This window comes from Barbus barbus (genome assembly GCF_936440315.1).
Source record: "Barbus barbus genome assembly, chromosome: 11".
NCBI lineage: Eukaryota > Metazoa > Chordata > Actinopteri > Cypriniformes > Cyprinidae > Barbus > Barbus barbus.
Genome location: NC_136739.1, coordinates 19,015,046 through 19,042,778, shown reverse-complemented (window position 1 = coordinate 19,042,778; position 27,733 = coordinate 19,015,046). Strand labels below are relative to the sequence as shown.

Here is a 27,733-nt window from a genome sequence, read left to right as displayed (position 1 = left end):
GAGAGTATGTTCAACATTTCCTGAGCTGGTGTTAACAGTCTGCCTATGAGGCATTTACATTTTACCTGTGAAAAAAAAAAAAACCCAGAAACTAACTGACTGTGTATCATACTGGTATATAAAATAAGAGATTTTGTGGTCAGGATAGGAAAACAAATGTTCCTTGTAAAGCAAATATCACAATTATATATTTAATGTACAATGGTGAAGGCACATACAGGTAATAATTTTTAAATATATTCTTTCACAAATGGTATAAAATAATTAGCTTATGTCATGAAAAACTGTATGTATTATATAATTACACATTGATATTTCATTAGCATGCAGATGAAAGATTCCAAGTCCAACTAAACATAAATTAATTTCCTGCTTTTAGAATAGACGTCGGTCTCACAACTGCTTTCACTTATTTAAACCAGAGACTGTAGTTGTCAAGGCTAGTAATTTCAGAATAGTGCTCACTAGCTTTCTTAAATACTTTCTAGAAACTCAGTCCAGCACACACTACTTTTTGTCTTCCTGTGTTTCCATTTTTACTACTAGACACCAATGAATGTGTCCTTTACAATGGTTAAACATCGAGCCACATTATGTTATCTTAAATGATTAATCATTTTACATAATTCAATACAATAGAAATGAAATAACATGACACAGATACTAGGACTGTGATTAAATGTGAGTGGGTCATGGTAAATCTGCAATGATAAAAGCCTTTGCAATTATGCAGTGATGAAATCTAATGCAACTGCATTGTTTTCTCATTGAAGTGAGCTCAAAAGAAGGGAAATCAAAAGAAAAACATAATGAGCAAATTAAAAATGGATTATTACGAAACTAATGGTTTATATCATATACTCACACATTCACCTAAAAAGCTGACTATACTTAAGAAATGAACATCCCAACCAATATGAGACAACGACTTCTAAAAATAATTTGACTGCCAAGGCTCTCCTTGCAAACTAGTTTAGTAGCTAACTAAAATGTAGGCTACTTTATGGAAGGACACTTCAATCCAATGCCACTTTTGTAGTGACCAGCTTTACTTCCATGTCCACAGCTTCTTCTAAAAACCACTGGGCTGGCATGACCCTACTCTTATCTTTAATCAACTCCTTACAATAAAACACTTCACACAGGTGTTATGCAAAACACTTGGAGGCTGTTTGGCCTAATACATTAATAGGCAAATGGAAACTGTTGGCCACAAGCCCTGCCTAATCCAATGAATATTTTTCTGTAGAAACAGGTGACATATGAAGGTCTGCATGATCAATATGACTCAGTGAGTCTGTGCTTTGCATAAACACATGGTTATGTTCATATTCTCTTGTGTCTTTGGAGTGTATTGTTGTTGCAGTGTATTCTGCTCCTTATGGAAAGAACATCTGACAATCGTCTATCCACGGTACAATATGAACAAGTATTTAACAGACATACAGCACAAATAACACAACAGATGGTCCATCTTCATAGACAAGATGGTTAAGCATGTCTTACGGAAAAATCTTGTGTTAGAAATCATTTTTATTTGAAATAATTATAGATACTAAAAAAGCTATATACTTAATATTCCCTGATACTATTTTCATTCTTTGCACTTGTACATGAGTTACATATGTCGCACTCTCTCAAAAAATTATATATAAAAAAATCTATACTACTGTTCAAAAGATTGGGGTCAGACTCATTTTTAAAAAAACAAATTAATTATTTTATTCAGAAAGGATTATTTATATTACAAATAAATGCTGATCTTTTTAATATTCTGCTCAACAAAGAATCCTGTATCACAAAAAAATATATCACAGTTTCCATTTTAAATATTAACTGTTTTCAATATTGGTATTAAAAAAATAAATGTTTCTTGAGCATCAAATTAGCATATTACAATGATTTCTAAAGAATCATGTGACACTGAAGACTGGAGTAATGATGCTGAAAATTCAGCTTTGCTTTCACAGTAATAAATTACATATTAATATAGAAAATAATGAACAATATTTTAATTTTTTTAATTAATTTTTTATGATCAAATAAATGCAGCATCGGCAGCATTGAAGAGACTTCTTTCAAAATCATAAAAAAATCCTTCAAACTTTTGAACAGTAGTGAATGTTTTCATATTATTCGGTTACTCATTGGATAATAAGCACTATAATATGTGCAGTCACACAGGCAATGTGATCTTGTTGAAAAACACAAATCTGTTCATTATTATACTATCACCAGATGTCTGTTTCTACCTTCTGGTGTTATTAAGAGGGCACAGCTTCAGCTTCATATCTGAAGAGATTGCTTCCATATAAAAAAAAAAAAAAAAAAAAAAAAAGTTCAGCTGTTTTATGCTAGCACAATCTGTCTTTGAAGCGTGAAATATTTCACAGCAGTGACCTGGACTGTGATTTCCTGGTTGGCTTGCTCCAAATCTATTTAATTGGATAAAATACGGTAAAACAACAAGAGTGCTGCAATCTTTGGTGCTACATTCTTCATAAAAACAGTATGACCACATAAAAAAAAAAAAAAAAAATTAACAGGTAAAGTGATTTCCTGCAGTATCACGGTGAGTATTCAAAACACTCTTCATAGGTTGTATGGATGAAGTTAATGCATAGATAAGTAAAAATTCCTCAACGGAAATCCTATTGAAAAGTCAAACTGCATAGCTTCCGAGGCTATGGGTGCATATTTGGATTCGCTTCAGCAGAATCATCTATAGCCCAGGTTTGAGATTAGAAAGGACCAACTGACTTATATAATCAATATCCATTTGATATCATCTAGCTGAGCAGGGTTGAATTTTTAAGGCAAGACACTACAAGCAAAACCATTATTTTTTCATGTAAGCATCAATTTTGAGACTTTGGGTTATTTTGCTCCCATAATCCTATTTCTTATGTAAGATTAGTGGGGAAAAAAACATCCAAAATATACATTTGCATATTTATTTTATTACACTTTCTCTGTTTATGTTTGTAGATTTCATTTTAATTAAAAATCTTTAAAGGCTAAATGTTTTTGGGGTTTTTTTCCTACTACACCGAGCTATAATTTTCTCTTCAGTAGCACTTACATACACCACACTTTACAGGTTTATTATCTGATACACAACTTAGAAGATAGCACCTTTTGTTTGAACCCACCCATGATATGTGCATCATATCCAGATGAAAATACCTGTAAATAAAAGCTGAAATGTTAATCTCTCATCTCATATTCATCTTTTGATGTCAAACCCAAATGTTTACAGTCTACAGCAAAAATAAAGGAATTGGCCTTACTGTTCAAATACTTTTGGAGGGCACTGTATATAACATTTTATTCCTAAAAATATGGGGATTTTTTTTTTCTAGCTGTTGGAAGTGTTTTCTGATGGGGTGATAAAAAGAGATATCCAAAATCCTAATAAGTCAACAAAATGAAATGAGCCTTGCTTTTGTCCCGGGAATGGATGCAAATGAATGCATATTTAATTACATAATGCCTTATTTGCATAATTAAATATAAAAAAAAACTTGTAATACAAACCATTGTCTTAATTTGCTGTGAATAATAAACAGTGGGAAGTAATATTAGATAATATTTTCTCTATTCACCTGTGGTGCCTTGTTTCAGTCTATCTTCATTTATTTTTGCAAAACTAATTTAAAGTATTCACTGTCACTTGTATACTTCTAGAAATATTAGCCATTGGTTAAGAAATACATGGATCACAGTGATCAATACAGATCTTAAAAGGCCAATAAGCAACTAAGTGGAAAAGGAAACAGCCCAAGCACAGCATCAAACAACCCTGTAATCACTTTACCCACAAATCTGTTTATCTTCATCAAGAAGTAGTCGATGGACTGATTCCAAGAGGGAAAGGATTTGTTTCATAGCTAGCTGAATTGTGTCTACCAAATGAGAAGGATTGCCTTTTCTGTTATTAATCATAGTAACAGCTCTCTGTGGTTTTCAGAAAGGCAATGGAAAGAGTAAAAGTGCTGCTTTAATGTCAGGTGATCTAAACTGAATAAAGTCAATTAAACATTGCATTTTATTTATAGGAAATATGGACAAGTTCACCTTCTGTTCCTATGAATCCTCTCTGCCATGCATGTTTGATGAAATGCAGTACATATTTCTGCATTACTTATTTCTTTCATCTTAGCTAAAATGCAGCATAAATATTAATAGCAGATAGTTTCTTAATTCGCAGATCACGTCACAGTGCACAAATCCTGTTGATGCTGAATACCAGGACTGAACCACCTTTCACACTTTGCACATCCCTTTCATGCTGCAAACCTTCAATGTTCTACAGTCCAGTGCATTTCAAACGGTGTTTATCAGGAAATAACTGGGTTTGTGGAAGATCTTCAGGAACAAAGACAAGCCATTTCTGACTCAACAACAGAAAAAGCTCAACCAATGATGAGCAAACTGTCTCTTTAGCACAAACTCTTCAAATTTGAGTAATTAAACAATTTCATCCTTCGAAAGACAACCTGGGTAGATTTTTGCTTACGCATGTGTATGCTTGTTTGTAGATGTGCATGTGGATTTACATGTGTGTGTGTGCTGGTTTTAACAGGGCTGTGAGAGTGTCACGTATTGCTGTTATCCATCACCTCAGTGTCTCCCATTTCAGCAGCTCACTTAGAGACAAAGCTATTGCTTATAGACAAGACGTCATTTTCTTTAACATGTTCATTGATGTTTGCTTCTCCTGTTGTTTTAAACGAATGCTCATATGTCTGAGTGTAAGAGTCAATTGAATTTGGAAAAAAGACAATTACCGGTTCCTGTTGTGTTGAGGAGTATAATCCTTCCTTCTTTAAGTAGTATTACTCTTGGTAATTCTATTTGAGAGAAAAGAACAGTGTTCAGTGATATTGTGATCAAATAAAATGTGCTCAAGCAAGAAAATGTGGTGTTATGATTCTGTAACAGCCAGTGAATTATCCAAATTAATTAACATTGATTTATCTTATAATTTCTTGCAAAAATGCTATTCATCTTCATGTGAATTGCTTTAGCAAGTTAATACAACTTGATAATAATATAGTATTAGTTATTAGTTGACTGAGGAGACATATTATAATCTGATATCTGTTTTTGTGGAATATGGAATCTACTATTCACAGATGTTCTACTGAATATATTTCAGCAACAGCAAAGTCTTTTCATGCTGAGTTTAATTATATATCTATTTTATGTCACTTGACAAAAAATTCCAGTAAAAAGGGATAATCTTTTAGGACTGAATCTTGGCAAATTATAGCAATCTGTAACAGATCTTATCACATTTATGCATGAAATATTGATTGTACTCTGAAAACAGGTGACTCAACTTCTCTTTGAAATGCAAATCTAGATTCACATTCATTTCAGATGCTGAGCATTTTTGGTTTCTGATTACGCCAACAAGTTTGCTCCAGATGGGACTGTGTTATGCAGCATTTTAAGTATGGCATAGAAGCTCAGAGATGTCCTTATCATGCACTCATCAGTATTATATATGACTTTGTGAAAAAAGTAGCTACTGTTGTTCCCATTGTCATTACGGCCTTGCTATTAGGCCTCAGTGCCAAATCTGTAATACTATCATAGTCTTACTGTTACTTAGACCAACAGCACAGTTTGAGCAGTGAATATAAGCTGTTATGTTAGAATATAGCTTACATTTTAGACACTATACACAGAAAACAAGCCTTTGAAATTATTAAATGTGACCTGTGCTGGCAAAATGAGTCACAATGAGCAACAGTTCCCCAAATGTTCACTTAAGACATAACAGATTATGTTTGCTTGAACACTTAAATACTCTGTATACTGTGGGCCTGTGTGTTTAGGGATCGCGCACTGGCGGAAGCACCATTATGCGCGCGATATGACAGTTAGCGGCAGCACAAGCAGCGAGCAGAGAAAAAGTTACTCCTCTCAGAAAACGTACAAATAAAGATAATTTTATATGTATAATTACTATTTGGAGCATTGAGATTTCTAGACGAGGGCTCAATGAACTCATTTTTGTGAAAACCTGAAATTCGACCAAAATCGACATTTTTCACTTTTTTTGTCTGTAGCTCAAAATTAGCCCATGCACATTCAGACTCATTTTGCCAGCATGGGTAACAAATGATTTCAAACATTTTATGGTACTGGATGATGACTGAGGGGTTGTTAACGCAAACTGATGATATTCACAGCGTTAAACTAATTGGCACAAGCTGACTGATTCATGATACATACGCAGCCAGTGAGCTTACTGCTTTACATTTAAATGGCTGGTTAGCATTCACTAGAGCGTTTTTCGCAGCATGCTTTTATTTTTTCTGAAACCCTCCACCTTCCCCAGCTCCACCTGCATAGATCTGCTACAGGTTATTATATATGCTACTGTGCAGCAGCAGTATGCCGCGAGCACATTTGCACTATACGTTGGCACACTGACCATGAGGCTATTGGAGCCGACAGCAGCAGTCTGTCTTAAATACTCACAACATTGTATCGCGTATGTATTGGCAGTAGCAAGTTCCTATACTTGCTTTGCAGCAGCAGCAGCAATAATCTACAACAACAGCAACAACACTTCAGCAGCACTTCCACCAAGACAAATACATTAACATTGTCATTTCCATTACTATGCTAAAATCTTCAGAGTTGTCATGATAGAAATGAGTTTTTAAACTAACTGGTTGAGTAAACAATTCAATGCCTCATAAAGTCCGCCAAGTCATTTGTCATTACCTTCTTGCATAAAATTGTAACCTGCAGAAAGAATCACTTAATCCTTCACCAATCATGCACAGACTGTCTGAAATTACTGAACATGGACAAGTGGAGTGACATAAACAGCATTAGACTCTTATATAGAAACTCTAAGAACGCTGTTTGATCAGTTTTATTCAAGAATCAAAAAACGTTTAAGTTTTCTCTTTTAACAGTAATGATTTCTCTTAATATATTTGTAAAACGAAACAATATATTCCACATCATGTGTTCTTTATCCTGTGTTTGTGGTCTTACTCTATGAGAAAAATAATTAAAAAAAAGATAACATATGTGCCAGAGTGTTAATTGTCCAAATGAATTTAAAGAAAAGCTCAGTTTAGCATCTTTGAGAAGGTGAGGACAGAAATAATTTCTTCTTTTAGTTTCACAAAAGGAGGTCTGGTTTAATCACTGAGCACACTCACAAGACACACTTCCACAAGATAGGCCAGACAAGTGCCCCATCATCCTCCATCTCATCTGCTTATCTCACTTTAGCAGCAGGGGTCTCGCCATGCTGGGGTCTGTAAATGGCAGCACGAGTGCAGTTTTCCTGGACCAGCTCAGGCAAGTCTATTGATCTAGTTCGGCCACCGGACTTGGCAGGGGGTGGTATTGTCAATAAGGTGCAACTTGTACAGCTGTGGAATCAGTTGGCAGCCATTTAATTGAGGATTACATGCTGATGACCTATCCTCCTCATTGGAAATGCATCATGGGAGACTGGTATTGATAACGAACAGCAACATCTGCCACTCACACCAGTGATAGCCAAGGAGGTCTATAATTCTAAAGCTATCTGTTAGTACTCCAATTTATCCCAATGGAAGTTGCTCAGCTGGTGATGGACCCCTCGGAGGTGCATAATTTGAAATCTGCCATCCAAAATTTTGAGATCAGCAAATATGACAAAATATATATATAATACAAGTCAATCAAGCTTTCACAACTGTGGATATTTGCTCAATTTAATGTTGGAAGTGTTTCAGATTTGGCATGGCTTTTTCATGTCTTCCCTTTCCTTGTTTGATATTCTATAACAGGTAATCAGGTGTAATTTTAATGGATTCTATACAACAATACAAGATACAAGAAGTAATTATCCCGGCATCTGCAATGGTGCGATTTAGGATTTAGAGCAAACACCCTCATAAATCAGTATGGAACTGCATTCAGAGTAAAGCAAACGCAAGTTGATTTTACGACAACAAACAATATCCATGAAATTCATCAAGTACTGTGTAATCAAAAGACTCTTCCACTGCAGCTGTCTGATTCATCCCTCAAATGTCTACCTGCCTCTAGCTTTCATCATCAGAAAAGGATGCAACTAAATAAATGCTATTATTGGTGTGGGCCTTTCAGTCACTAAGAGAGGCTCATACATACCGGTCACACATACAGATCCTCTAGAGATGAATGGGTGCATGTAGATTGCTTTCTAAGGAATATTAAGTCTTTAATGTTGATTAATGTAAGCCGTTGATTTTATTAAAGGGCATCAGCAGTGAAAAGGTTTCAGGGAGGCTGAACAGACCTGCCTCAGTGACATGCACCTTATTTAATACCCAGCCTTAATATTTCAAATTCATAATACTGTTTGACTTGCGTTTAAAATGAGAGAAGTATAATTGTACAGTATGAATTATACATGTATATTTTAAACTGGTTGGTAAGATTTTTTTTTATGTTTTTTAAAGAAGTCTCACCAAGGCTGCATTTGCAATATTTGATCAATTCAAAACATACAGTAAAAACGGCAATATTGTAAAATATTGCTATTTAAAATTGTTTTCGGTTTACATTTAAATGTAATTTATTCCTGAGATGGCAAAGCTGAATTTTCAGCAGCCATTACTGCAGTGCCATTTAATGCATGTTTTAAAAAAAATATATATATATAAATAAACAAATAAATAAATGAATAAACAAATAAATCTTAGTGACCCCAAACTTTTGAACATGGTGTCTATTGAGCTTTAGTTCGTAATGAGGCTAACTTAAAATAAAAAAAAGAGAACAACTGCAATAAAAACTTATAAATAAAAATTATTTACAAGATTTAAACAATCCTTACTTAATTTGTACCTCCAGCCCACACAGCAGTTAAAAAGATGCCAATCTAAACAGTCTGTATGAGCACAATGTAATATCACTTGAGAACAAAAGAAAAGGTTAATAACTATTTGGCGGTCTGACTCTCAGAGTCCATTTTGGAGATGGAGAAGTAATGAGTATTCTTCCAAAACAAACAAGCTAAGCTGTGCAAAGAGTGGGCATTGGCGTCATTCCCTCCCGGGGGTCTTCCTCTGATGCAGATACGGCTCAATTCCCTCCAGCCCTTCAGTCAAGGAGGCAAGAGGAAGATAACAGCTGACTTATCCTGAGGACCAGCAAGCCACTCAAAATTGTTGTCTATATGTCTCAGTAAATCTCCATAAAAGATTGCAAAATTCAAGATGCATTCTCATTATACAAAAGGTTGTACATTTTATTACCGGTACTATATAACTTTCACACAGTTGCTGTATTTCTGTTTTCTTGAAGACACCACTGTCTGGTTCTGAAAATTCTGTACAAAACTTCTGCTGCTGGCAATTTATCATAGATCTGCAATTGGTGAAAAAAACTCTTGGATTACAGGGTTATTTGTCGTAATTGCTCAAAATGCAACATATAATGATATGATATTGGGTAGGCTTCAGACAAAGTCTGTCCACAGATTAGAACAGAAGCTCCGCCATGGGAAAATAACACATTCATGCTCACATTAACTGGATAACAATGTTTTTTAAAAAGCAGAACAATTACAAGTGCATTTTCTGTATGGCATGAGAAACATGACTGAGGAAAAGGGTTATGAAAAGTTGAACTCGACAGTGATCAGAGAGGAACCAGTACTGCTGTGAGAAGAAACCAGATCATTCAATGAGAAACAAATAAGGTGAAGGGACACAGGTGAATGCCCTCAACCCGTTGAGCTCGACTTGTCACGTAAATGTATTTGCAAAAATAATAGTGCTACATTAAAACGTAATGCTACATTAAAATGGTGTTATTAAAGTTTATTATACGGGTAGAGTGGCGGAAAACGCCCCCTTTAAGGACTGTGTATTTTTTTTCTTCTGTAAAACAAAGCTTTAATGTGTTCAGAAAAGTTATCATAGTTTTAGTGACACTGACATAAATTATAGACCAAGTATGAAAACTGTCCAGAGTTTTCATGTTATTAGGTTTTTAACAAAAATTCAATTTGTACCAAAGGGGCGTTTTACCCCACGGGGCAAAATGCCCCCATGATTGGGGTAAAATGCCTCCCAGTCAAACAACAATTTGCTTTAAACATTTACAGCAAAATCGGAGTACATGCAGTTTAAGTTTAAAATAAAAAAAGACTATAATTCAATAATTATGGATTACAAAATTATAATAGCCTATTTGAAAAAAAATCTTAGCTCATGCTAACTGGCTAGCTAACTAGCTACCTCATGTTAACTTGAGGTAATTTTATATATAAAGTCCAAATATTTTGATTCAACCAACTAGGTTGAATACATTTGATGGAAAAACAAAGTAGTTGATGTTCAGAACAGAATAACGTTTTACCCCACCTGGCTGGGGGCGTTTTACCCAACTGATTATGTTTATGACTGATTATGAAAAACATTATGCCATTCTGAAAATATAATTATATTTTTAATAAATAAGACTCCCGTATACCCCCATTTTGGGAAAAACAGTAGGGGGGCGTTTTCCCCCACTCTACCCTAAAGTTTTCATAATATAGGGAACGTCAGTAGATATCAGCCTGATACTTAAATGTTAAGCATATATTTATATAAATAATCAGTGTTATTTTTACAGTGGGCCAATATAAATGTAAAGTAAAACACATGGGCAGTTCTGACTGAAAAACTAATTTGCGTTTAGTAACAAATTTGGCAACTTTTCAAGTGTTTGCAAAGAAATGAAGCTTTGCAAGAAATAAAAGCAGTTTTATCTCATAAAGGAACCGAAACCACATCACAGTTAACATCTTGAGGAAGGGAACATTTTTAGATATCATCTAAATAAGCACTATTTCAGACATGGTTCTTGTAGCACAAATGTTATGCAGCATTCAGGTGATTAAACGTAGCTTGACATATTCACAGCAGTGAATAAGGATGAACCACCTGTGGAGGAGGATTTGTGCCATTCTGTTGCCTGTCTTGCCAACTTGCAGCTGCCACAATGTTCAAATACAAGGAACATTCGGCAAATCAGGATTCATGGATTCCCTGTTCTAATCAGAGGTACATAAGAACATGAGCGTGTGCTCAAAAGTGGAAAAAAAAACATGTAAAACCCTGCGACCTCAAACCTCACTTTAAATTACGATCACAGACTTTAATTGTTTCTGCAATTCACAACGATTGCGGACCAAGGGAAGCCTCTGTCTTTTAATCCAGTTACAAATAATACCTTGAATCACCTCCATTCTAAGCCCAGGCATTTGTTTCTATGACAACAGCTGAGTCACGACCCCAGAAAACACTTGCTCAACGTACTGCCATCTTTAGAAGATCTGAGGTCACTACTAGCTTGGATAAAAATAAACCTTACAATGTACTGATTGTGTTTGAGAAACTCAATACAAGTAATTCAGTTACACCAGTAGGTCTGTGTCTGTGTGAGAGAATTTGCCAAATCCATCACATAAACACAAAGCAGCAGTTTTGGGACGTTGTTCAAACACTAAACTAATATTATGGCAATGTTATATATTGCTTTAATATGTACTGACATAACTGAATAATCTCCTTCCCACACATAAGACTTGATCTCCAGTCTTGATCTCACACTGTACTGCACAATCTTCTAAACTGAAAACCAAAAACTCTCAACATGATGTTTGGCATTTTATGAAGGTTAGAGGCCCTAATGGTTCATTCTAGTCATAAAAATGCAGGTTTGGCCTTGTGTTACTCAACCCATCTGTAAGTGTTTGCCTTTGTCACTCTGCCCATGTTGTAGTACTGCTCCACCTTGTTAATTTATGGAATAAGGCTCTCTCTAGCTTACATTTGTCCTTGCTCTTCCCTGCTCCATATTAGATGTCATTCAGGCACAATGCCAAAAACATCTAACTCGAGGTCATGCACCACTTCATTGCCCTTCTCACAACGCTGTTAACATCTGTCTAGCTAAAGTCACAGACTACTGCTCCTCTATAGTACTAAACTGCACTTTGATTAGCTTAATTCTAAATGATTAAGAAATAATGAGAGCATATTCTTTGTTTGATTTGCCTAGTTAAAATTATGGTTGTCAACACAGTAGCTTAAGTCTAGTTGATTGTATGTTTAAAAAAAAATAAAAATTACAGGACTGAGCAAGGGAATAAAATAAATGTAAATATACTTACTTTACTTACTTATGTCATTTAGCAGATGCTTTTGTCCAAAGCGACTTACAAATAAGAAAAAGTAACTAAAACTAAAAGTTACAACTCTATAAATACTATATACCCACAAATTTAAGAAAATAAAGAGATTAAATAAAATTGACACATGCATATAACAACATTTCAATAATAAACATATAAATGAAAAAACTAAAATAAAAAGCGATACTTTGCCTTGCCGATGTCCCTGCCCAGTGGAGTCGCACGGTAGAGTTGATGGTCTTTACACTCTTTACTAAATAAATACTAAGTAAATATACAAATATGTAGCCAAAAAAGTACACATTATACAGCACGTTAGCATTAGCACTAATGTGATTGAATCACTTACTTAGTAACCTTATCCGAGTAAACCTTCAACTAACGTCATGACCGTTTGCACCTGGTAACTTTCGCATGACACACACAACCATATGAGAAAGGAACATGATGGAACCATCTACCATGTACTGTGTACATAGAGCAAATGCCACCCACAGGAATTACAGTATGTCATGATGAATAACTAGAAATGCATGCAGAAATCTACAGAGAAACTTTTTTAGAAGAAATTCATATGGGCCTAATATAAAAACACAAGATTTACATTTCCTCTTTTATAAACACTCTGGAACCCTGTTGAAAAAAAAAATTAAAAAAATGCATATGCTGGTTAGGTATGTTTTGAAGCATGGTAGCTGGTTTGAGCTGGTCCTTAGTTGGTGCTGAGCAACTATCTCCTGCTTAGGACCAGCTCAGAACCAGTTTAAACCAGCTCATGACCATCTAAGGACCAACTTAAACTAGCTCAAAACATCTGCCATGCTTCAAAACATACCTAAACATGGAACGGTGGTGATTTCATTGTAAGTGCTTGTAATTATGATTTATTTTTATTTTTTTGTACAAACGGAAGTCAAAATGATACATACCAGTAACAGAGAACATTGAGTTCCTGAAGTAATAATCTAGATTTTGTTGTTTCCATATTTTTAACGATTTCATAAAAGCCTTTCAATATATGTCTATGAGCTTTTAAGTTATTAATCAAGAGTATATGCTAGAAAACATATTTAATGGCCAAATTCTCAATGTAGAACTACAATGTTAATAATTCTGAAGAGAAATTCCATTCCAAGAGTGAGAGAACACACCAATGTTCCCATCTATTAAAACACACACACTACACTTCAGTCACAACTCTGCACCACTCACATCTTTTGGATCACCACTTCCCAATCAAATCCAATACTAACTTTTGTGTAGTATTACTTAATCCACAAAATTGCTGTAAGTCATTTTTGTTAACAAATTGTGTGACTAAAGGCTTTCCAAGTATTACTATATTTTAAAAGAGGGTCATTCAGTAATGTCAGTGTTATATGCATTTCAAACAGCAGTCTGGTCCAGTGCATGTAGAAGAACAATTTAAAATATGCTCAGCCTTTGAAGAGCTCTCATTAATTCCAAGTAATGATGGATGAAAATCGCATGTGGTGACACTGGAATATGGGGATGTGCTTTTTTATAAACTCAGCTGTGACATGTGGAGTCCAGAATTCACCAACCACATATATACGGCTACTGCACCAAAAAAAAAAATTGATACTTAAAGTATAAATCTATAAGACTAAAAACATAATTGGATTAATCAAGTGCAAATTTGCCCTTTTAGGATTTGAAAAGTGTGACGATATCTAAACCAAAAACTGCTAGTGGCTCAAATTTTCCAATGCACTCTAAACTTCACACCATACTTAATCTCCTGAGATAATCAAAATCATTTAGCATGAAAACAGAAGATTAACTTGTGACTTAATATTCACTTCCATGCCCAGCTCAGCACAATGGCAGCTGAATTCACAGCGGGCGAGAAAACATCCTCTTGGCATAATAACTTCAAGCATATCTGCATCCTCCAGCTGTGGCCGCCTTAGCATTCATGAGCAGTGAAACATTTTCCATGTCACTGAAAATGAAGGGCCAGCACATTTCATTGGAGGCCAAGCATTGGACAGAGCGGTACAGTAAGATAGAAGACAAGTATAGATTGGATATTTGAAGTATGCCATCAAGGGAAATTAGAAATCAGTGCCTGCAGTGATCGCACTCGGCTTAGGTCTTGATATAAAAAATGAATCACTTTCTACCCCCACACCAAATCTCCATTTGACAGAGAGAGAGAGAGAGAGAGAGAGAGAGGGTGCTCTGCCCCTCTTTAAAAAAAATCCCTTTTATTCTCACACCTGAAAGAATTTTTCAGGTATCCACTCACTTCTCATTTGTGTGTTTGGCTCTAAAGTGCGGAGGAGAAATGATACGGCATCTGAAAACTGTGACTGAGGGCTGCACTGCATGTCACTGCCAGGTTACTAAGTGCTGGTTTAATGGCCACTTTAGTCAATAACCATATTACTCACCTCCACGAAACAACAGGAGCCTCCTGCACAGAAAGGCTGATAATAACAAAGCCACGAGAAAACACTAGAAAGGAGGGATAAAACTCAATTGGCTGTTCAATTTTCCAAAAAAGGATCACCATAACATCCAAACGGATCTCTGCATTAACTGAAGTGTTTCAGGAAACTCAGGGTGTTGTAAAATGAAATGCGAGCTGCATAAAAAGCAAGTGTACATTTGTCTCCACAGCACCGGGACAAATCAGGAACAGTCTTTTTCTTTAATCGATCTAAAGTATTGCCTAGAGATACAGTCCGGGACACATCAGGATCTAACTAGATTTCCTTTCACTTCATCAACAGGTCCTAGAACAATCCTTTTTCAAAGCGCCGGAAGACGTTTCTGCTTATCATGACACAAGAACAGCTTGTTGAGAAAATGGCACTGATAAGACGACTAGTAAAAGTAGTTAGCAAAAACACATTAAACTTGAAAAGAGCAATGATGAGATAGCATACAAGTTTGAAACTATGTTCTAGAAGATGTTAAGATCTCTTTATAATTTAAGTATATACTAATTTGCTGGGCTAGTGTACAGTGGTTTGAAAAAGTTTTTGCCCCCTTCCTGTTTTTTTTTTTTTTTTGCATATTTGTCACAGATCAGCAAACAAATTTTTATATTACACAAAGATAACCTGCGTAAATACAAAATACAGTTTTGAAATAATGATTTAATTTATTAAGGGAAAAAAGCTGTCTAAACATGTCTGGCCCTACATTTAAAAGTAACTGCCCCCTAAAACGAATAACTGGTTGTGCCATGCACCCTTGGCAGCAACAACTGCAATCAAGCGGTAATGAGTCTCACATCACTGTATTTTTAATGGTATAAATGTAAGCATAGTACAAATATGCCCTTTTGCTTCTGTTCTTTTACCTGAACTGTAATGTGACTAAGGGTGTTTTTCTCACCTTGCTTTGTTCCGAAACAGGGATTAAAATTATTACAATGTTGCTTGTTATTCTTGGTGCGGTTCGCTTTCACACTGCAAAGTTTCTAAACGGACCAAAATTGTTAATACAAGTCACGTGCGAGTAAACTGCCCTCTCATTGGTCAAAGTTCCATGGAGCTGGAATGACAAATGAAGCAGCGCTGCGCAGAATGATCAGTGTATGACATCAAAGTATCGCGAGAGGGATTCGAAAGCATAAGGATCCATCTGCTCTCTTATCGCTCACGCGATACTTTGATGTCATTCTGCGCAGGTATGTAAGATGGGAGGAGTTGGATCTAGATCAACCACACCCCCTGGATCTTGTGTTCTGCAGAGTGGGGACCGAGACCACCTCGTTCAGGCGATCTGGGGCCGATTGTTTTGGCGCGGATCCGACCGCGATTGCCCTGTTCACATATGCCCAAACGAACCGAGCTAAGGGGGGAAACGTGCCAGGTTCCGAAACAACGGGCCAGGAGTGAAAACAATTAAGTGAACCGATGTCTCTCCCGGTCGCAGTAAATGCTTCGCTCGTCTTTTCGGAGATCATCTACTCTTCCCTGTGGATGACCTCGGACCTATTTTCTGTACGATCTGAATTTCTGCGCTTTGAATTTTAAATATTGAATTTGATGTTCCGAATTTCTTCTTCATCTTGAAAACTTCAAGCTGTATTCTTAAAAACTGGATATTTGCAGTCAAAGAATGCAGAACTAAAAATCCGCTGTCTGGAAATACAGGTCTATTAAAAAACTGCCATGAAAAAATTTAATTGTGTAAAATTTCAAATGTTCAATATTCAAGTGAAAAAAAAAAAATTCAGAGCTATGTTAAATGCCACATAATATTCAGTTTTGTTGAATGACACTTCTCAATAATTCAAATTCACAATGTTTTGTCATATTATAAGCTCCATAGCCTTCCAAAATAGTATTTGAATTTTTAGATAATGTCTTTCGAGTGGTATGAATGAAATTTTCCATGTCACTGTGTAGTGTTATCTGTCCAACATGTTACATTAGAGAAGTGCAGTGCCTTGCAGGTGATGTTCAGTGAGAAACTAAAACCATGGCAACTAGACATGGCTGACATCAATAATGCGGACTAAAATTAGCATCAGTCCAGAGAGCAGGTGGAGGAGGAAATCCTCTATCCCTCTACCCACCAAACTAAAGACACTCAAACAATGAGATTGGACATCTGTAGCACCTCTTTAACTGAATTTCAAAGATCTCTTTATGCATGTACAGGTCAATTAACTGTTCACCTTGGCCAACAGAGCCCCCTTGAGCTGACTGCGCTTCAATTAGAAACAAACAAACAAATAAAAAAAATAATATGTAGGTAATAAGTAGCCAAGTAAGCTAACACATAACCACCTAGATGTGTACATTTTGTGGATGATACAGAAGGTTATCAATTGTGGATAAAGCTTAAAAATACAAATCTGAGTGGGAATCTGCTGGAGGGAAACTCTATCTAGTTCCATATCTGGAAACATTTCCTCTCACCTTTTACCTCCAGGTGATCAAACTGTCAAAATGATGAGTGCCATTGTAGCCAGAAGTTCTCTACAGGGTAAAAAAACAAACAAAAAAAACCAGCAAAATACACACGGGGAGACAGCGAGAAACGTTGGGCTTAAGGCAGGGTTCCTCAAATCTTGCCCTGGAGGGCCAATGCGCTGCAGAGTTTAGCTCCAACCCTGATCAAACTCACCTGTGATTTTCTTATGATCCTGAAGACGTTGGCTGTGTCCAAATTCAGGGTCTGCATCCTCCTTAGGATCCTTCCTACCCGGTTGAAGGAGAAGGGATCCTCCGACGTCCGCAAAACCCGGAAGTCGGTGTTTGTGAATTTGGACAGCCTACCCTTCTTTCAGTTCCCAGAGATTTAAAATGGATGTAGGAAACTGTAGCTTCTGTGAAGATGAACCCGAAGATTTGGATCACCTTTTTTGTTTGTGTAAAGTTGTACAAAGGTTTTGGCAGGACCTTCAACAATTGTTCATCTCCAAAGGAATTCAGATGATGAAACTAACAATTAATGATATAAAATTTGGTATTTTTCGCAATGATAACAATGATTTTGGTATTAACAATGTCATTTTGTTAAGTAAATATTTCATACATAAATGTCGATTTTTCAAGATAAATCCTAACTTTACGCAGTGGAGGAATGAGTTGAAACTTTTCTATAACTCTTTATTATTGATTAATAACAAGAATGCAGTGAAACTGGGTTCTTTTATAAACAATCTTATTGAATAATTGCCCTTTTGATTCATTTTCTTTTGAATGTGTAAATGCCATTTTTGCCATTTGTAATATGCTCCCTGTTCTTTTAGTATTTGCTTTCTAAGATGTGCACAGATTGTAGTAAGACTTTTACATTGTACCTGATTTGTTTGTATTTGCTTTGTCAATAATAAAAAAAAAAAAAAAAAAAAAACCTTCTTTCAGTTCCCTCCCTTACCCGTTGCTCATAGATATATATACTGACTAGATGTCGCCTTGGGCCTCTAAGCATGCGTCAACATCGCCGCCATCTTGGGTCGGGGATCTGAAGGAAGTGCCAAAGTTTCCCAGCATTCAGATCAACTCTGAAGATGCCGGACTTTTGTGCTGTAGTAGATATTTTCATGAACTGGATGTTTTCAAAGAATGGTTAACCTGTTATATACTGTAGCCTAATCATTTAATAAGCTGTTGTAAATACTGGAAGATGTTTTCACACTACGTACGCACGTTATGTTTGTTTTTGTGTTATATAACCATTTTACGCTGGGTCATTGTATTGCAGGCTTGCTGATGTACAAAATAAACCAGTACAATTCAAATGTTTTAATTAACATGTATTTTTAAGTATGGATATCACACCATTGTAGCCATTTTGTGTGCAGTAGACTAGGCTAAGGTAAATAACAATAGTTAATTTTAAGTTCACTGAAGTGGAAGAATAATAAACGACATAATAAACTACACCTAGTTTTGAAGTAGATTAATATCAAAAGCTTCAATTTTCTCTGGACTCGATCATAAATACATGTCTGTCAGTTGGAACAAACCAAAAAACTAAGAAAAATCATTTGAGATTTGGACGATTTATGATGATTTAATTTCTGCCTAGATGCAGATGTTAGGTTCCCCATCCTAACATTCTGAGGTCTGTTGGTCAGGAAGTCCATAATTGTTTTTCCCGCTTTGTTTGTTTAACTCTTGCCTTTAACTCTTTAAATTTTGCTCTATTATTTATTTATATTTTATATATACTTTATATTATTCATGTTTTTTTCATATCACTATCAGCATCCTTGTAATTGTTTTGTGCATTGTAGAACAAATTAATTAGTTATGTAGGTGTGTCCAAGTATTGTATTGTATATGATATATCACATATTTATGATAGAACATAGATTAATTATTTTACTTATAAGTAAAATAATTAATCTATGTTCTATCATAAATATATGTCTGGCATTTATAATAAACCAAACGGCTTGAAAATCGGTTGAAAATTAAGCAAATTAAGGTGATTTTAATCGTTGATAGTTCTCTGCCAATGTTAACTAATGCAGAGTAGACGCGGCTTCCCCCGACCCAAGATGGCGGCCGCGCTGACGCATCGTTCCTATGGACAGCAGAGTCAGAGGCGAGATCTAGTCGTATATATATATCTATGCCCGTTGCTCATATCCTGTCGCCTAGCAACCGTGACAGCGTCAAGCAAGAAGCGGGAAAATGGACAGAGTTATTCTCCTCATTTTAATTCTTTTGGAAGAAATAAAGCAATTAAATAAATTAAATACTTTCTTTGCTCGTTGTCGGAGAGTTTTTTTTATATCAGACTACAAGACAGTCACATCCAGGTAAGCCATTATAGCCTATTTTTATTTGTTTTTAAGTATTCTACTAATTTCTCCTACAAATTCATTGAGCCGAAGCATAAACTTTAGCTTGTTTTGTCAGAGAAACTCCTCTCCCACTCCGCTACCGCTCGCTTCGTCCGCCATTACGCTCTGCCGAAAAGAATTATGGGATAGGTAGGACGGGAAAGGATCCACCACACCCATCCTTCCAATTCGGGGAAAAGGAGGACGTATTTGTGGGCCGTATTTGAAGGATCCTACGAATTTGGACAGCCTTCGTCGCGGCGCTGTGACGTAACATCCTTCAAATGAGTACTCCGAAGGATGCAGACCCCGAATTTGGACACAGCCGTTGATTCGCATGCTCAGGTGTGTTTGATTAGGATTCGAGCTAAACTCTGCAGGAAAGTGGATCTCGTGGGCCAGATTTGAGGATCCTGGGGCTATCTGAAGCTTTTAATATACAATGTTATATTGATATACTTGCTATATTATATTTATCTACTTGCTAGTTATCTGGCATTAACCATGGTTTTATAAGCTAGTAAAAATTTAGTAACTATAGTTTTTTTTTTTTTTTTGGCGCATTGATTACCATTTGTATAAGCACAAGTTTTACCACACAAATACCATTAGCGTAGCAAGACCATGGTTAATTTTTGTAAGGGCAGTACTACAAAAGGTGCTCTCCATTAGAACAAACTGCAGGAATTGCAGGGCTCCTATTTTTCTCTTCTCTTATATTGTGAACAATAATATTATTGTAATGCTCCTGAGGCCCTGATACATTACACTTTCACAAGACTAGTAGTGAATTCCCAACAGGTGTTTGAAGTGTGCAGATGTAATGTCATTAGGAAACTGCAACAAAAATACAAACTCATTGAAACCTATCATAGGAAATGCATTGTAGTATGATAAAAATACATGAACCATTGGAAAAGGTATTGGATGAAAATCCCCCATGACTGTGATGAGGCTATAAACACAATGCAAGTCGAACCAGTGCCACTCAGAGAAAGTAATGGTGGATTCAGACTAGTTTTAAATGGACAAATAAAAACCAAGTAATGAGAGATTAGTCAAGTAAATCACACTCAGGAAAGATATTAGAGTTTGTAAATTTTATTTACAATTATTACTGAGTACGCTGCTTTTGTTCTAAATTCATAATTTCCCCTTGCAGAGAAATTGCTCAGATGCATAAAATAGATTCTACCAATGAAAGAGTATATAACTCATGAGTGCTGCTTACCAACCATGCCACTTTTAAATAAAGTCTTAATGGATTTATCCTTAATCATATTTTCCCATCAGAACACAAAAAATGCACACAGATGAAGTGGAATAACGGGATATTTTAGTCAGCAAACCCTTATATAGAAAAGACTGCAGGAGAAACCTAAATAAGCAATGGCAATAAAATAGCATATTTCTATTAATTACTATAAACACTTTCATGAACATACAGATATCACTTAACCAGCCAGAAGTCATCAGAAGATTAAATCAGTGATGATGAAAAAGACAGTGTATGAATAATCTTTTCAAATGCATAGTTCATTTTCAGGTACGTGCACATCCCTTTTGTACAAACAATTACTAATACTTTCAAAATAAACATAACCTTAGGAATATCACCCGCTCATAAGTGAAAAAGAAGAATAGAAGCTCATTGAATAATCAAGGCTGGCTAAATCACCCAATGTTGATCACATCTCCAACATGCTCTTAGTGTTTACAGTTCCTTGTCTGTGATTGGTTCCTCCTCGATCTGCTGCAGTACTGCGAGATCACATGGCTGTGGGCTGCCCAGCTGAAAAGAGAGAAAAATCATCATGAAGAACATCAGAAATCACTTGGTGAACTATGTAATTGAGCCTCATATATTGCAGAGATGTGTGGCCTACTTTTGAGTCGCATATAGCAGGAGTTACAATAGAGCTGTTGGTTTCGTATTCTGACTTCTGCTCCTGCTTCTGAGCCTCCCAAATCAGACCTGCAGTTAAAGCACTGCAAGCACAAGATGAAAGAACACATTGTCAGAAAGACGGAATCCTCCATGTAATGTCGCATCGCATACTCACCTCCATATAAGAGTGAGAGAAAGAGAATCCTAGCTTGAGGTCAATGGCAGCAGCATAAGAGGATATGAAATTGAAGTAATAACACCAGATGAAAGGACCAGAAATATCCAGACAACAAGATAAGCAGGAGGACAATGCAACGTGAATGAAAGGATGAACAGAAATACAAATGATTGGCATTTGGAGAATGAGGAGGATGTGCGAGGAATGATTAAGCTCTAGATGAGTCACGTACAGCGGCGCTGAAGGTAAAGGCATTGGAATAAATTCAGGAGGAAATTCAATAAGAATGAATTACGCCTACTGATAGCATCATTTATTTACAAATACTTGTCTGTGCTGTTTTAGCACTCAATTCACTATATAAATGTGTAAAACGCATTATGCACGGTGCACACTCCCAGTTTTGAGTGCTAAACTATGGAAGATACAGCAGATTACTGCAATTTGGAGCACTTAACTGGGATCCAGACACCTAAACCGCATGTTAAAGTACATGAAGTGTGCTTGATTACAGAACACTTTTAGATATATGTCCCATTTTAGCACTATTCTCTATTATTTAATCATCATTTGTGACCCTGGATCACAAAAGCAGGCATAAGTAGCACGGGTATAGCCAAAAATACATTGTATGGGTCAAAATGATGGATTTCTCTTTTATGCCAAAAATCATTAGGATATTTAGTAAAGATCATATTCCATGAAGATATTTTGTTAATTTCCTACCGTAAATATCTAAAAACTTAATTTTTTAATAGTAATATCCATTGCTAAGAACTTAATTTGGACAACTTTAAATGTGATTTTCTCAATATTTAGTTTTTTTTTTGCACCCTCAGATTCCAGATTTTCAAATAGTTGTATCTCGGCCAAATATGGTCCTATCCTAACAATTTCAAAAAAATTGATCCTTATGACTTATGGTTTTGTAGTCCAGGGTCACATGATGCATGTCTTAAATACAACTCTATAATATTGCAATGTTTACTGCACCAGGCAACTAATGAATAAGGTGCACTATATAATTCTATTCTAATCTGCATATACATGACGTGTGTTTATGGCGCAGTGCTAAACCAACATATAACTAGTAACATTAGACTATGTGTGATTGGTGAATAAGACATGTTTCTGTTATGTGATGGGATTTTTGGCACAAAATCCTCCTAATACAACAATGTTATAGAAGCAAAAATCACAAATATTTAAGTTTTGGCAAAAACAGATTTTTGTAGTCCAGCCTTTAGAATGCACATGGTTTGTTCTTGATGGTTTATGCTCATTTGAGAGAAATAAATTACAGTCTTTTAGGAAAGAAAGATAAGTCACAGGGCAGTGCTGTCAGTGCCGTTACCCATGAAGCAGCTAGAATTGGCATTTTGATCAAGTTTATACATGCACAGAACAACTGATTAGAATAATTGTAAAAGCAGGCAGAGCACATTAGTCAGGTTAGTCACTGATGAAGCCAGGCTGGACCTGACCTCCGAGTCACTGAACGCTCACCTTGAAACAACTCAAATGATAACAGAGCCCCAGGGACTCGATGATCATGGCTGCTCCTTTGCCCAGTGGTGTATTACAGAGCGAACATATTTTCCTGCCACTCACTGACCTAGATTACAGAAAACATAATCTGAAGCCCAGCAACACAGACTTGCACACAGCCCATGGCTCATGTGGGGTGAAAACACATTTTGAAGACAACAAGAATATGGGAGACACATGGGAATGGTTGGGTGGTATGGTTTAGATCAGCGGTTCTCAAGGGAGTATTAAAATAGTTGATCATACAAAATGTCAACAAAAATGTATTATGGTGAAGTCACATCAGCAAAATTTCTGTGAAATTCTTACAAGCAAAAAAGGTCCACTGTTCAGTGACAATAGGGCCGCACAGCTCACACGTCACTTAGAAACAACCAGCTTTCTGCTGGTCAATGCAATTTGTGTGACCAACTTGAATCTTGAATCTGGTGCAAAATCTGTATTTGAAAAACTTTCACCCTCAAGCAAAATTACAGATTGCACAGATTCCTATTGAAATTACTTAATCTTCACCATGAAAATACACAAAACAATGGTATGCGTGACAGCAACTTTAGTGCATTTATTCATTAGCCAATCACATAGAACAAGCACTATGCCAAATGATATATTCCCTCCAAATCTTTTTTTTTTTTTTTTTTACTTGTTTTACATTAAAACATCTACATATCCTTAAAACATGAGAAACAGTACTGAATAACATATTAAGACTTGTATGGAAGGTGAAGCTTTTTGTTTTGCTATCCAGAATTTGTCTAATTTTATTGTGCTGCTATTATCAATCTACCAGTTGAGAACCACTGTTTTAGAGAACTATTTGGAGAACAATGAAAATGTCCTTTTAGTGAGGAATACCTATTCCGTGGTGAAGCTCGAGGCTCTGGCTCTGGTGTAGCTGCGGATGGGGACCAGGACTGCCTGATGGAGCTTATGGACTGAGATGACTGCAGAGTTGCAGACCCTGGACGTCCACTCTGGTACGAAGAGGAGCCAGAGATGGACGAATGAGGCCGGCTGTAGTCTGGTATGGACGAGGTGCTGTTAGATGTGCTCCATGATGATCTCCAAGAGGAATGAGGCATATCGAGGTTGTCAAGAGACTCGCCTCTGCAAGCAAAGTGAGCTTGTCAGTCTTTATGCTTGAAGCTCACATCAATTGCATTTTCCTCATTGCTTATTTTATTTGATAATTCTGTTACAAAGAAAAATACTGCTGTCCACTACTGACCTCCTGATGGGCAGATCCATCGGTTCTTTGGCGGTAACACTGGCAGCACTCTGCTGGCGAATCCAGCTGTTGTCGGTGTTCAAGGAAGTCTTCTTTCTCATTTCATGAAGGATCTGCTGCCTCTCCACCTCAGACTGAGACTCTTTCTTATAGTCTCTACTGAACTCACCCAGACCACCGCTCGCTGCTCAAGCCAACAACAGACACAAATCACCATTAATAACAAAGTGACAAGTTGTAAATAGACTTGGTAGGCTTCAAGAGCAAAAGCAATTGATTTAAGATATTCTTCATCCGATTATCTATAGTGGGGCCTGAATGTTTGAGACCACAGTGGATATCTGGGATTCAAAATATAATGTAAACCTGGAAATAAACAAGCACAAACGGTCAGATGTTCTTGAACATAATGCTTCAAAAATCACTCTAATATGGTAATTTGGTGCTCAAAATAAATAAATAAATAACTAAACAATCAAAGTTGAAAACAACTGTCCTGCTTAATATTTTTGTGGAACCCATGAAACTTTTTTTTTCAGGCTTCTTTGATGAACAAAAAGTTCAAAAGAACAGCATTTCAGAATATTTCTGTAACAATGTAAAAGTCTTTATTGTTAGTCTACATAAATTTCATTCATCCTTGCTGCATTAAATATTAATTAATTTTTTTTTTTTACAAACTTTTTAACGGTAGTTTAATGCATATTAGATGATTGTAAGAAAAAAATATTAACTTAAAAGATTAGAAAATGGAAGCATTTTCACTAGTGGTCTCAGACTTTTGGACCCCACTGTTTTTATATTACAGTTTTTAAATCAAATGCACACTGATCACGTGGACACAGGCTTGATTACAACTGATTTTGCTGACATTGCATGTCAAATTTGCATAAATCAGGCCGAGCTGATTGGTTGGGCAGATTGATTGGCGTGGGTCGAGCCGCGCACACCTCTGTCTGGATCTCTGTATTTCATGGCATTAAGGATGCTCCTCCTCTCAAGCTCTAGCTCACTCGCTGCCTGCTCTCTCTGGATCTGAGTGTTTTTCTTTCGCCTCAGTTCCTCTTCCAGCAGCCATCCTGCCAAACCCCTATGTCTGCCGTAAACACCTGCAGAGAGCCGCAGACTCTACAGCACATGTCTAACTCCAGCCCTTACAATGTGTGGCCCACTGACAACACGCTCTTGAGGAATCTGACACGACCCTTTACATAGTGCTGTCTCAGCGGCTCCTTATTGGTCAAAAGAACAATAGATACACATAAAGGTTTAGAGAAAAGATAAAAGCTGCACAGACCTTTAATATCTGGTTTTGCAACCTCATCAAGTTCTGGAGTCGATTTGGAAATGGATCTGCAAACCAAATTGGAAGTAAAAAGATTACTCGGTCTGATAAACATACAGATGAAAGATCTTATCAATGTATAAATCCTATATGGATGCATAGCCTGAAAGCACTGCATTCATCTACAACTTTATTAAATACAAATGGGAGTCCTATTACCTGTGTGAGTAGGATAATTGAGGGTAAACATTGGTATAGCCAAAGGAGTCCAGCTTACTGTGGCCAAACAGCAGAATCAGCACAGACAAGCAGATGTTCACATAGTCATGATTGAACAACATTAATAGAAGACAAATTAGTCTGGTTAATAATGCATTAGTAAAAAAACAGACTAGACCTGGGAAGTATGACCAGAATCTTAAATCATGACATGACTATTTTGTATCGCAGTATCGGCATGTATCAACATATATTTTTTTTTGCTGTAAAATTTATTTTACACTAACAATTGATGCGTTAATATAATAAATTACTAAACTAATTCTACACTGACACACTAATATAATATTACAAAAAATTATTTAAAAATGCTGATCTTTTGAACTTTCTATTCATCAGAGAATCCTGAATTTTTTTTCAACATTGATAATAATATGAAATGTATCTTGATCACCAAATCAGTACATTAGAATGATTTCTGAAGAATCATGTGCCACTGAAGACTGGACTTCAGCTTTGACATAAATGAATAAATTACATTTTAAAAGATATTAGCATAAGAAAACCGTTATTTTAAATTGTAATAATATTTCACAAAATTACTTATTGTATTCTTTCAACAAAAAATGCAGCCTTGGTGAGCTAAAGAGACTTCTTAAAAAAACATTAAAAATGATTACGAACTGCACTTTTCGATGATACTATTAAATAACCATGTGGTATTGCTTTTTGGTAAGTCACTGAATTAAATATTCTATAAATGGCAGGTATTTTATCTTATTTGGTTATATAACCAACTCTAAATTCTGACTGAATGAGCCACATTTGAAGGCGCTGTGAAATAGACAATATACATACACCTCTGACCGTACTTCCGCTAAAATTACAGCAAATTCATTTTCTTTAGCATAACATAATCATCGTTTCCATTCATTTAACAATGCAAAGCAGCCCTGCTCAGTGATACAAACATATCAGCCGACGCATAGAAGGTATTGCAAATTTATAGTGTCATGCTGCCCAGCCCTAACACAGACAATGTTAGTTTAGTCAGGTTACTTTGGTATTTTAAGCAGTATTTGTCAAGCATGATATTCAGTGCCATTCCTTCATGTTATTGTTCTGGAAGTAAACAAAGCTGACATGCATGCTTGAGAAAATTATACATTCATATCAGTATGACACAGATGATGTGTGATGGGACATAAATTAAAGTAAGAGAACCCAGGTAATGACTACTCACTCTTGCTCCTGATATCTCTTCTGCTCTTCCAGTCGCCTCCTCTCCTCCTCTCTTCTATTCCTCTCTTGAAGGAGGCACTCTTCTTCTTCTCTCTTCCTCCTCAGTTCCTCAAGGCGCTCTTGTTCCTCCCTCTTCCTCCTCTCTTCCTCTAAACGCAGCCTCTCCTGTTCTCTTCTTTTCCTCTCTTCTTCTCTCTTTTTCTTCTCTTCCTCAAGGCGCTCTTGTTCCTCCCTCTTCCTCCTCTCTTCCTCTAAACGCAGCCTCTCCTGTTCTCTTCTTTTCCTCTCTTCTTCTCTCCTTTTCTTCTCTTCCTCAATGGACTCTTGTTCCTCTCTTCTTCTCCTTTCTTCCTCTAAACGCTGCATCTCCTGTTCAACAGCAATCAAAAGATTTTTTTGGTGTTTGACAGTGACAGTGTGGTAAGGTTTACATACCCTTTGCAGTAACTTCCAGATGTATACCATATAATATAATCATCAGAAAAATGGCTTATATGAACTTTTGAAAAGTGTAAATTGTGTTAAATCGGTTATTTTCCTGAATTCTCTTATTTATTTATTTGTTTGAATAAACATTCTGTCATGGATATGATATAATTATTGCTGAAGCATTCGTATAATACTGACTTGGTATTGACAATGGTTATGATAAACAAATAAAATA

The 27,733-nt window shown here is 36.1% G+C and overlaps 1 protein-coding gene across 1 annotated transcript in view; it reads right to left on the bottom strand.

Moving 5' to 3' along the window:
- Positions 1-20,038: 20,038 nt before the first annotated feature.
- The window catches only part of LOC306877333 (LIM domain only protein 7-like), a 44,882-nt gene continuing 37,187 nt past the window's right edge, over positions 20,039-27,733 (bottom strand). Inside the window, exons 27-35 of the mRNA XM_079429052.1 lie at positions 27,071-27,438; positions 25,828-25,884; positions 25,621-25,676; positions 25,274-25,432; positions 24,324-24,507; positions 23,951-24,202; positions 23,054-23,162; positions 21,368-21,470; positions 20,039-21,273 (exon numbers count right to left, since the gene is read on the bottom strand). Coding sequence (XP_079285178.1) covers positions 21,251-21,273; positions 21,368-21,470; positions 23,054-23,162; positions 23,951-24,202; positions 24,324-24,507; positions 25,274-25,432; positions 25,621-25,676; positions 25,828-25,884; positions 27,071-27,438 — 1,311 coding nt within the window. The 3' untranslated portion in view covers positions 20,039-21,250. The remainder of the gene's footprint in view (positions 21,274-21,367; positions 21,471-23,053; positions 23,163-23,950; positions 24,203-24,323; positions 24,508-25,273; positions 25,433-25,620; positions 25,677-25,827; positions 25,885-27,070; positions 27,439-27,733) is intronic.